The following is an 11984-nucleotide window of genomic DNA, read 5'->3' as shown; positions in this document are numbered from 1 at the left end:
TGTTTGCATGACCGTGGCAACTGGCGAGTAGGACCAGATGCCCCCCCGGCCCGTTCCGTCGCGTTCGAGGTTCGATCAGGAAGCTTCACGAACGAGCTTCTTGGGCAATCCCGTCCGCGCACGCAGCGTTCTCTCTCGTTGTGCTGTTCCAAACCAGGGCCTTGTTTAGTTCACCCTGAAAACCAAAAAGTTTTCAAGATTTCCCGTCACATCGAATCTTGTGGCACATGCATGAAACATTAAATATAGACGAAAACAAAAACTAATTACACAGTTTAGCTGAAAATCACGAGACGAATCTTTTTATCCTAGTTAGTCTATAATTGAATAATATTTGTCACAAACAAACGAAAGTGCTACAGTTCCGAAAAGTTTTCACTTTTCGGAACTAAACAAGGCCCAGGGGTGAATGAAGTTCCCGTGATTGGCTGCGGGTGCTCGACCTTGATGGTGAAACGTGCTGGAGTATGGAAAACTCTACGGAGAGCCATCGTGTCGTCATCGTGGCGGCAGGCGGATACCGGGGTGCTGTCGGCCAGGCCCAGCCAAAGACCAGGACCAGGGGGCGGTGGTGACGACACCATTTCATTAGCGGCACGGCCCGCCGGACAAGGCGCTGGATGCCAGATTTCGCCGGATCGTTTCCGCATCATGTTAATAATATAATGTTAATTTATTGTAAGAGAACTGTGATTAAAAAAATATGTTTGATAAGTTTAAGCCAACAGGGTGTCACGAAGGTAACTACCGCGTACACGTATGACGAGGCGAGATCGACGGTGCCGTCTTTGGAGAAGAACGGAGTAGAGGAGAGAAACAGAAGGTTTGGAGGTAGTAGAAGGACGGTCGAAAAACTCCTAAAATAAGTCTAGATAGCAGGATAATAAAAATTAAAATTAAATGTAGCAATTAATATAATATTTTAGAATCTGAACTAAAATTAAATGTTATTGAAATATGAACTCGAATTGAGAGGACAACACCCCATGAGGTCAAAATAGATGAAACTGGGTCGTCCACAAAAGAGAAGACAACTAACCACTAGTAGAAGAAAGAACACAACTGTATGTTGAATAGACTGTAATTGGGCTGTGCGACCGTTGCAGTTGGCTAAATTCGGTTTAAATCAAATTTTGAATTCAAAATATTTCAAACTAAAAGTAGAAAACGGTCAAAAAAAAATGTCTAAACCGTTTTCTACTTTCACATTTGAAATACGAAACATCTAAAATATGAAAAACGAAAACGATAAAGTCAGATAAAAAAATACGAATTCGATTGAATTAAATATAGAAAATGACGTGGTTCAGTTTAGGATATTTTCGTTCCGTTTTCATACTACTGCAGAGTAACCATAGGTATGGTACATGGGCCAAGCCCAACGCAATGAAAGGCACGCAGGCCTAAACCATGAGTCCATGACCCACTTCGTAATACTGCTACAGGAAATGAGGAAATCATCGACATCGATGACAGGGCTCAAACGCTCCAAACGTAGGATCGATAGTCAGGATCAGCGTGGTAGTGGCACGCAAATCTGGACGCCGCGTGTGGTACTACGATGCAACACATGTCCTCGCTAGTAAACACAATAGCACATGCGTAGCCGACCCCATGTGCGTGTCCCGACATGGCGACATGCATTACCGCAACTACTGCGGAGTACTTCTTCTACGGTGAAGACCGCAAGCCTGTAACACGAAGTTTGAAGCACATTTGACAGAGTTTTTTAGTTACGAACTACGGTGTGTCTTAGAAGAGGATGCTTCTTCTTCTTTTTTTTAGGTTTTCAGAAGAGGATGCTTGTTGCATGTTTTCTTTGATCTTTCCTGTTTCTTAATTTCATATAAGAGGACCGTTTCGATTTAATGGGGCTGAGGATTTTCCGCAAAGAAAGTAGCAGGCTCGATTCTGGGCACAAAAGAGCAAACTACTAAAGTGCTGGGCCGGATGGCGTTGCCTTACATACAAAAGAACAAATGTTAAGAAACGTGAAGGAAACTCGAGCTTAGATTTTCAGTCTAATTTGTTCGTTTGAAATTATCTGCCGAGCTTGCTAGTCATTCAGCAGTGTTTCTCTCACAATAAATCAACGAACAGTACTTTTAGCCATGACTTATCAGCCAAGCGAACAAGCGGTGCTTCCCTCAGAAAGAAGAAAAAAAATTCAGTAGGATCCTGAGTCTCAGACAAAAAGAAAAATTAAATGGAATTTGCTTAAAGCAATCCAGGATCTACTCTCTTTCTCCCAACCCTTGGTCTAAAACCACAAAATGCCAATCGTAGCTAGTTCGCCGCCAATCACATGCCATGATGCCAACAGCAAAATGCCTAATTTTACTCAAAACGAAGACCATACCAACAGAACCACAAGGACAATCTCTGCCTTCGGCAACCTGCACCTCTCGTAGCCTGATCTAAAACTCACGACCACAAAACTAACTGAACTCTTAGTTTTTGTCATACAGCCACAGGACGCCAAGTACTGCAGCAGATTCTGCACGACAATCTACCACGCAGGATGCGTTGGGATCAAGGCTGGCTGCTCGGCAGCTTGCTGAGAATTGAATGCTCCGGCTTGTGGTCACACTCGAAATCAAGGTGAACGAATGCTCGCTCGACTTCAGGGAGCTCCTCAATCTTGATTTGAAGAGATTCTCCGATGGCATGCGCCTCCTTAAGTGGCAAGTCCTCTGGGAGCTCGATGTCAACCTGTGAGAGTCCATAGATCATATGAAATGAGCATGTTATACAATCTAACAGTCAGGCATGATTCTTGCCCAATTGCTAGATTCCTCCACTACTCTGTTTCTGAAACAACTATCCCAATCATCTGCAAACCCATGCTAAACTACCACTTGCTATACATATTACTATATAACAGTGAGGTCATAAGAGACAATCATTTGCAAACCCATGCTAAACTACCATTCTAGATTAAGCACTACAGTATCACTGCAGGAACAAAAAAAGTTAAGATACTTTACAAAACGATAATGGTTTTATTTCAAGTAGTGTCAAAAGCAGACAACTAAAACCTGCTAGTTCCAAAAAATGACATTAACATTTCGAAACGACAAATTGAGTTGTTGAGACAACAATATTATCCAGTTCTAGCATGTAGGGATTTGAACAGATAAAGATAACACTATCACTTGGCTAGCCTCCAGCATAGGACAAATGAAGGAATATAAGATACCGTCCCAAATTGTAGGTAGTTTTAGTTTGGTCCCAAGTCAAACTTTTCCAACTTTGATCAAGTTTGTATAAAAATATATTAACACCTAATATTTTATGTGGATTTAAGGAAATCAATTTTATCTTGTAGACGTTACTGCATTTTATTATAAGCTTGGACAAAGTAACAAACTACTCTTTTTCACTTAGAACAAAACTAAAATCACTAACCTCAACAAAGTAAAGCACCCCAAAGGTGTATGCTCGAACTGTATCAACACGCTTAATTTGAGGATGGTGTCTGATAGCCAGATATGTCAACTTCTGAAGCATTTCCGGAGGAGCTGATTCACCTACCAGTGATACTGCATGGAGGATAACAATACATAACAATAATAAGACTGTCTCAGTCCTAGCCCACCTACCAGTGATACTGCATTGAGGATTACAATAATAAGACTGTCTGTCAGGCCTAGCCAATTTGTAACGTGCAAGTAATCTAGGTGCTACATGTGGCAACTACTCTGGCTGATAGTGTAAAGTGATTCCAGAGCAAGCATTTGACTCGAGTAATTTCTATTTGTAATGGTGACACCACTTCAAGGTTAAAAATCATCCATTTCTAGTAGGCTAGTATAAATAATAAGTCCATCCAACCGGGATGTAGGCATTTTTTCATTAAGAAGAGAAGTCCAGTCCATCCATCTAATCTAGGAGGAATTAGGTGTTTTTTCATTAAAAAGAGAAAATATGCACCCAAATTTAGGGCGAGGACTTATACCTGGGTGGTTGGAGGCACAACCACACCTCTCACCTAACCACTCGAGCTAGACTCACTTCCTTATCATGAGTACGATTGGACGGATGTAAATTAGTGCAGGTAATTCTCTTTCAAAAAAAATGAGTGCAGGTACTGTTGCCTAAGCAAATGTTCAAACTGAACAAGTAACACAAACCTGCATTTTCCCAAACCGTTCCAGACCAGTTTGAAATTGTGTACACTGCAAGGGCAATTGCACCAATTGGGTCAATCCACCAGTAGAATCTATCACCAAGGACAGCAGCAGCCAAACCCACGACATTTGTGACAACATCAAAATAGTGATCCTGTGGAAACCAATCCATCACAGATATTTGATAAACTATGTTTAATTTTAAGAAAAAATATGCATGCCAAGTTGAGAAAATGGAACAAGATATTAACCTTAGCATAAGCACGGACAATCTTGTTACCCGACGTACGGCAGTAGAGCCACAGAGCTAATTTCACTACTGTTGCAAAGATCATGATTGAATATAGCCACAATAATTGCACTTGGTTCAGTTTGTCTGGAGCCTCATTCACTATCAGCTTTTCAACAGCTTGAATAAATACTTGGAAGCCTGCAGACCCGACAGCAAATTAATGTAGAGGATTTTGGCAGGAAGACGCACTCAATTGAGTATAGTTCTAACATGGCAGTACGCATGTCGCAAACAAGTAAGTAATCAAGAAAAGACATAACTAGATTGCTTAACCATTTCCCGCTGGGAGAAAAAGCAAGCATACCTAAAGTGGCCATGACAGCAGCGAAGATGATAATGCCTACAGGCTGTACCCTCAGTTTGCCAATGGGGTACTTGTAGACATTGATGCTCTTCATTGACAGATGTGTGAACCAAAGGATACCACCAGCCATGAGATCAAGCAGTGAATCCAGTGTTGAGGCAGCTATAGCAATTGATCCACTTTTGATTGTAGCGTATACCTGAGGGGGGAAATAGTCTAATCATCCTAGAGGAGTTCATGAATAGGAATTGAAAAGTGAGGGGAGGAACCAACCTTCAACGCTAAGAGAACAATGTTTGCATAATTTGATATCTTCATGGAAAATTCACTCTGGATTTGCTCCGCAAGCTCGTCATCCTCGTTGATTTCATTGGATTCTTCTAGTGAGTCAACTTCCTCAAAGGACCTCAATGTGGCAAATTGTTTCTCATAGTACTCTCTCTCCCCTAAATAATAGACCCAAAACACACCACTTTGTTAGGTTGTCGATAATAGAGAACTAATTAAATTATGATGGAAATAGAGCATACACCAAATTGATCCAAAATGTGGTAAATAGATACTACAATTAGAAACAAACACCGGCTGTTACTGTACAGCATCGATGTTCCCACACTACATAACTTTTGTCTCGATGAAGATCAAAGCTGCAGTGTGAACCATATGCAGGCACAGACGCACAGTTAAAAAAACACTTAGGCAAAGAAAGAATCCAACAAACCACCTAGAAGGCCAGGGCAATAACAAGAGAAGAAAGTCACAAACACGCCGAAGAGGTATTTCCTCAACCACATATGTACAGCACTGTTTTATTGTGATAGTAAAGTCACGAGCTGTTCAATCATAAAAGTAAGAAGGGAAATCCTAGGAACGCAGAAAAGTCTGTGGAGGATCAAGGATAAGTGTCCGGGTCATCAACAGAAGCATCGAATAATCTACGACAAGTCCAGAATCTAGGATCAAAAGCACATAAATCATATCACCAAGATACTCTGTAGATAAAAGGAGCCCGATAGTAACGCCAGCTTTCTTGCACAATTACCAGATTAAGAAAACGAAACGCCTAGATTCCAGGGACAGAGTGAACCAACCAACGACACAGAAAAACATCCCGAGAATGCGGCGAGTGGTTGGGATTCCGGGATGAACCTTCGCGGAGGCCCTTGGAGCGGGAGAAGTCGACGTGCGACGGGCGCTCCGGGTCGACGGCGTCGAGCACCTTCTTGGGCAGCCGCGACACGAACTCCCCGCGCATGGACGCGACCGAGTTTCGCCGCCGCCCGGGCCCGGCAGCCAGGAGCGGCGCCCGCGCGTCGTCATTCTCGGCGTCCATCCCCTCCGCTCTGCTCCTCCCTCGGCCGCCCCCCGCCCCTCCCGATCGCCTCTCGTCTGGCCTAGATTACCGCTCGCGATTCGGTGCGGTCAAGGTCGCGTCGCCTCCTCCCCCGTCTGCGGCGCCTTACGCATGGAGGGTGGGAAATGGCAAAGGCCGCCGTACCGTACCCCGCGCGTTCTGCGCCGTGCGGTCGCGCCTGCCTACGCCTATAAACGTGGGCTGCCTGGTGCCGGCTATAACGCAAACGGGCACGGGGCGAGGTCGGCGCACGGCTCCTGCTCCGCGAGTCCGCGAGATCGCGCGGTCCACGGCTCAGAATCGTACTATCAGGATCAGAACCGTTGGCGCAAACGGTATTATTATTATTAGCGACACATTGCAAAGTTCAGTGATGCAAATCTGTAGTATCTCTTTTATTTAGTCTAAGTGAAGTGAGTTTTAACTTCTGTGCGTTTCTTTGTTGGAGACAATAATAATTGGTTTAAACCTTTCGGTTCATCATAAAAAGGCTTCAAATCTTTAGCTCAACATGATAGTTTTTGTACACGTACTATAGAGTATACTCAGATGCCGCAATGAGTCTGGGTTTCAAAAGAAGTTGTTAGCAGACTAGCCAGCAGTTGGAAAGATATGGTAGGCGAGGTACATCCGTACTTGTAGATCTATATATATGTGTTTCTTTTGGTAAGAATTAAAACAGATGGAGATGGTCCATCGCTGCATTCTGAATTAAGCACAAACAATATGGCAGGCAGACTGGTCCACTAGTTTCTTTTCCTGTTTTTTCATCGAGAGGGCAAGGAAACGTAGGGAGCATTCAGGCCCCAATGCCATTCTCACGGTCGTTCATTAGTTTTCGATCCAGCGAACGATCCGACAGCTATACACGTCGGTCGCCCACCATCCTCCCTCCCTCCCACTTTATTTTCCCTCTCCCCTTGACGTCATCATAAAAAAAGTAAAATATTTATTTCAAAGCACTATAACTTTTGAATGATGTATTTATTTTTAATTCCGTCTACACCGGTGTGTTCAACGTGACGAGGCGAACAAAACTAGACCCCACTTCTATATGTTTTGAAGATTTTTATTTTTCTAGTAGTAATTTATGTATATTAACTTATAACATATAAGTTATATTGCTAACTTATTCTGTTAAGTTATGCTGCTAACCTATTCTGCTAAGTTGTATTATATAACTTTTGTTTGTGTATGGTACCTAACTTAGATCATTAACTTATTCTATAGAGTTATGTATGTAACTTGTTTTTTCATGTGTATGCTACCTAATTTATTTGATTAATTTACTGTACAGAGTTATGTATGTAACTTATGTTTTCATGTGTTTGCTATCTTACTTATTTGATTAACTTATTATTCAGAATTATATTTGTGTTTTTATGTGTATGTTAGATAGCCATCGTATGTTTTCAATTGACTTATGTTTTTTCTTGTTATCAACTTTGTTTTTTACTTGTTATTTTAAATATTAAAATATTTTGCAGATATTTCAAGTGAATACAAATATACTCGATGTCATAATTATAGAGATGTTGAGAATATCATACTTGCAGAAGTTATGAAAGTTATTATATATATGTTTTTTTGCAAGTTTTCATCATATTATGGAATTTCTTTTGTAGTATAGATTGTAAAAGTTACTTTTATTTCATCTCCCACCCCTTTTAAACCCTTGTCCCGTACCCCCGAACGATTAGTTTCTGAAAAGAAAAAAATGTTGATGAAACATATATAAGGAGAATATAATTCTCATAACTCTCAAAGTTTCAATTACGTATATGTTTTAGTTTGCAAAAAATAAAAAGTAATGTTGTATAACTTTGCATGTTTAATTTATTCCTTAAAGTTATGTTTGGTACCTCAGCTAGTGTAAGTTATGTGTGCACTTTTCAAAAAAATATTGACGTGCGTGTGCGTGAGAGTGCAAAAGAGAAAATTGGTTGCGCGTCGGACGTGCCAAAAGAAAATAAGGCCCACGTGAACGTTTGTTTGAAAAGAGAAAGAGAATGGAACGTCATAGTACTATCCTAAAATGGTATTAGGCGGGATTGATTGTTTCCTAAAAGGGAAATATGATTGGTCGGAAAATTGTTCGCTGAAATCAGTTTGACTGAACGTTCGCAAAATAGTGGTGTCGCATTCAGGCTAAGAAGCCCCAGCTGCCAGCTCTACAGACTGCAAACATGTGCCATTGGACATGTGCACTGTTCTCGCCTATGATTTTCATTTTTCAAGATGCGCACACTGTCCAAGGGTCCACGATCAGAAAGCCACAACCAAGAAGAATTCATGAAGCTATCATGTTCAGGACCGTTTCTTCTACGATGCAAAAACTCCTTGATGTGTATATAGATTTCTCTGAAAAATCATTTTAAAAAAATATTTCTCTGAAAAATACAAACTATGCTTTCAGAGTCAGGCTAGATCAGTACATTTATTTATAGGGCGCTTGATGATTTCTTTAGCCGAGTCCATTCTAAATCTAAGCAGACAGTCCACATATGAGTTTTCAGCCTATGACGAAACGGTGTCACCTAGGGAAGGAAGATCCCGACAACTGCAAGACTGCAATGCACGTCCTTGCCGTCTGCTAGCAATGCACGTCCTTGCCGTCTGCTAGACGCCTTGTCCGGTCGACCCGGACCGAGAGTTTCCTGGATATTTCCACTGTCTTTGTCTGAAATTTGTCGATATTGTTCAGCGCAGTTAAGTTGAAAGTGTCTGAAATTTTTCGATATTTTTCAGCACAGTTAAGGCCTTATTTGGATGTAGTCGGATTTGCATCAATCCACATGTGTTGGGGTGGGTTGAAGTGGAGCTTGAACTAAATTTCACCCCAATCCACTCCAACACATGTGAATTGAGGTGAATTCAACAACATCCAAACGAAACCTAAGTTGAAAATATAACATACCTCCGGCGACAAACATACTCTTCTTCGTCTTCCCAAAGAGAATGAATCAAGTTTATATAAAAGATTATTAATATTTGTGACATCGACAGTTACACCATGAAACTACTGTATTTGGTGATGAATTTAACAACGCTTGTTTAGTAATATAAATATTGGTGTATAAACTTGGTCAAATGTAAGAAAACTTTGACTTAGTATAAAACTAGAGTGCCATTCTTTTTTGGTATGGAGGTAGTAGTATTTGACTATTTGCGTCTCGTTCATCAGAAGATCCATGCGTCTAGTTTTGTCGCTTCCTTTTGATTTGTAATGCATTGGTTAAGGTCAATGTAGGCAAGCTTTCAACGTTGACAGACATACTAGCAGCAGGTGGCAATCATTTTTCTGACGAAAGTATTGTCAACCAACTCCCTCCAGATCGGTGTACTAAGCATTTGATATTGTGTAATGTAAAGAAACAATTCAGTAGGTTTCGCATCAATCTTTTGAGGCTTTGATTGCCGTAATCCGGGTTATTACAGTTGGCTTCTGTAATCCCTGTTATTGCAGTTGGCCTAATACGTTCAAAAAAACATTTGCAGTTGACCTAATTCGGGATCTAATGACAGCTTCTGTTGACAGAAACCTACTCTCGGAGTCGGACTGGCGTTTACTAGACCGGAGAGTCATCAGTGAAAAGAAACTTAACAAATTAAGCAGATATTGTTTGCAGGCCGGTAGATCATTTAGCAAAAACTAGCAAAGATCATTTGTGATTTTGCTAGTTATGTGGCGTCAAAGAAAAGTTCAGGTATACTGAGATTATTTATTCAGGACCTGCCCAATTGGTCAACTCTCCTTCTTAAGGCAGCATGGCCATTTGGTCACCATTTGAGGTTCGAAGTACTGGTATTTAAAAAGTCCAAGTCAGAAAAGGCCATTTAGGCTTTTGCTAGTACCAATATATAATAAATGCAGCATCAAAGAGAAGTTGAGGTATCTTACTGCAGAGAATAAATATTCAGGACTTGGCCAGCCACTGACCTGGGCATTTTTCTTGAGATTCAATGTGCTCACATATATGTAACTCATGTATGGACTTTTGCCAAGGTAATTTCTTGCCTTGTTTCTACTGAGGCTGTGTTAGAGCTAATTTTTTTTGATTTTACTACTGTAGCACTTTCGTTTGTATTTAATAAATATTGTTCAATCATGGACTATCTAGATTTAAAAGATTCTGTCTCGTGATTTTCAAGTAAGCTATACAATTAATAATTTTTTATCTATATTTAATGCTCTATGCATATATGCCGTAAAATTCGATGTGACAAAAATACTGAAAAGTTTTTGGATTTTCAATGGAACTAAACAAGGCCTGAACCGAAGTTAAAGTTATTGAGCACTTGTAAGTACTAGACCCCTCGATCGGCGGTGGGTAACCTACTAACCTCACATGCCTCCAATCAGGAATATATATGCTGCAAATGACTTGACATTCACATGATGCATCGCGACAAGGGGAAGGAGAAATAAAAGAATAAATTTCACAAAACCCACCAATGGACATTGGTCATTGGTCACAAACTTATAAACATTTTACGTAGTAGATTTCAGAAACCTACCACTATATTCTAGTCTGGTTTCTCACAAACATCAACTTTGTTGCCTTTTCCTCATCCATGTCCATCCAGGCCCATCATGTCATGTCACTGATGGTTCCATCAGACTCGTATAGTTTTGTGAGAAACCAATCCAAAGTAATGGTGCGTTTGTAAAATGAGCACGTAACAAATATTATAGGTTCGTGACCTTTTGTGTGGAAATTTACTCGAGAGAAAATTATCTGGATGTAGATGTGCCAGCAACCCTGCCCCAGTAAACTATGGATGATGTGATTTTGTCACCCTCAAGCTGCCAAGGTAAGGTTGCATCGATTCGTTTTAATTTGTTTTCGCAACAATAAGCCAACAGCCGCTGATTGCTTGCAAGAAAGTTGTCACGCTACTTGAGTGAAAGGAAAAGGGCCAGGTAGTGGACTTCGCAACCGCAAGAATCGAATGGAGCACCAGAGAGTTGGCAACCCCGACCGCGGCACATTGCCATCCCATCCTCTCGTCGGCGTGGCTGGCGCTCTCGTGTCCTCTTCCACGCAGCTCGCTTGCTCGGGCCACTGGGGCTACTGCAGATTCCTTTCGTCCTTGGTCCTTGGAGCTCTCCGACGCCGAGAAGAGGAGGACGGACAAGACAAACCGACGAGCGATCATAGCCGATGATGCATCGTGCAGTGGACGGATCGATCATCAGACATCGCCGCGATCCCCACGCGATGTGCGTCAGTCACAAGCGTACGTACACGCAGGGCCGTCTCTATAATTTTGAGGTCCCTTGTGCAAGTAAAAGGGTAAGGGCCTATCATTTTTTTATATATCAAATATATAAAATATATAGTACAACTAAAAAGAATTGATTTGCACCATATGTTTTAATTTATAAAAGATAATTATAGTACAACAAATAAATAGAATAGCATAGAATTAGAAATTTAGAACCCTATCACGGAATACTAATAATAAAATTGATAAAGTATCGATCAACAATGCTCTTACTCTTCCTGCTCCAGTGTCTAGTAGTGACATCGTGTGCGGACATGTGGTGTTAGCGTGTCATGGAGCCACATTGTTGTATTGGACGATTGGACAATAGAACGAGAAGACGATAAAGAGGAACATTGATTTGCTCAACTAATCGATTAAGCGAGAATATGAAGCAACACTAGCAATAGGTGGATGTGGATGACGTGCTGATTAATGAATTTCTTTTTTAAATTAATTGATGAATTTATATAGTGTCTGTATAAGCCTTCAAAAAATTAGATAAATCTATATACTAAGTATTACATATATATTTATAGGTGCTTTAGCGCCATGGGCCCCGCCGTCGTACCGGCTGCCCAATCCCTAGAGACGGCCCTACGTACACGCAGCCGTGTCGCTAGCTTCGCTGGCCGG

The 11984-nt window shown here is 41.1% G+C and overlaps 1 protein-coding gene across 2 annotated transcripts; it reads right to left on the bottom strand.

Annotated features, from left to right (window-relative positions):
* On the bottom strand, positions 2104-6281 carry LOC8056839 (metal tolerance protein 4). Of its 2 annotated transcripts, none has more exons than XM_002465550.2 (7): positions 5876-6084; positions 5000-5172; positions 4727-4925; positions 4382-4560; positions 4134-4284; positions 3409-3542; positions 2104-2712 (listed from the first exon to the last, which is right to left on the bottom strand). In XM_002465550.2, exons 1-7 carry the CDS (start codon positions 6057-6059, stop codon positions 2533-2535), a joined length of 1200 nt encoding a protein of 399 aa, XP_002465595.1. In that variant the 5' UTR covers positions 6060-6084; the 3' UTR covers positions 2104-2532. The 2 variants fall into 2 exon arrangements, 1 of the variants encoding a protein (XP_002465595.1); XR_002449342.1 differs by having other exon boundaries at positions 2575-2712; positions 3409-3610; positions 5876-6281.

This window comes from Sorghum bicolor, chromosome 1 (assembly GCF_000003195.3).
Source record: "Sorghum bicolor cultivar BTx623 chromosome 1, Sorghum_bicolor_NCBIv3, whole genome shotgun sequence".
NCBI lineage: Eukaryota > Viridiplantae > Streptophyta > Magnoliopsida > Poales > Poaceae > Sorghum > Sorghum bicolor.
This window is presented reverse-complemented; position numbering and strand designations above follow the sequence as displayed.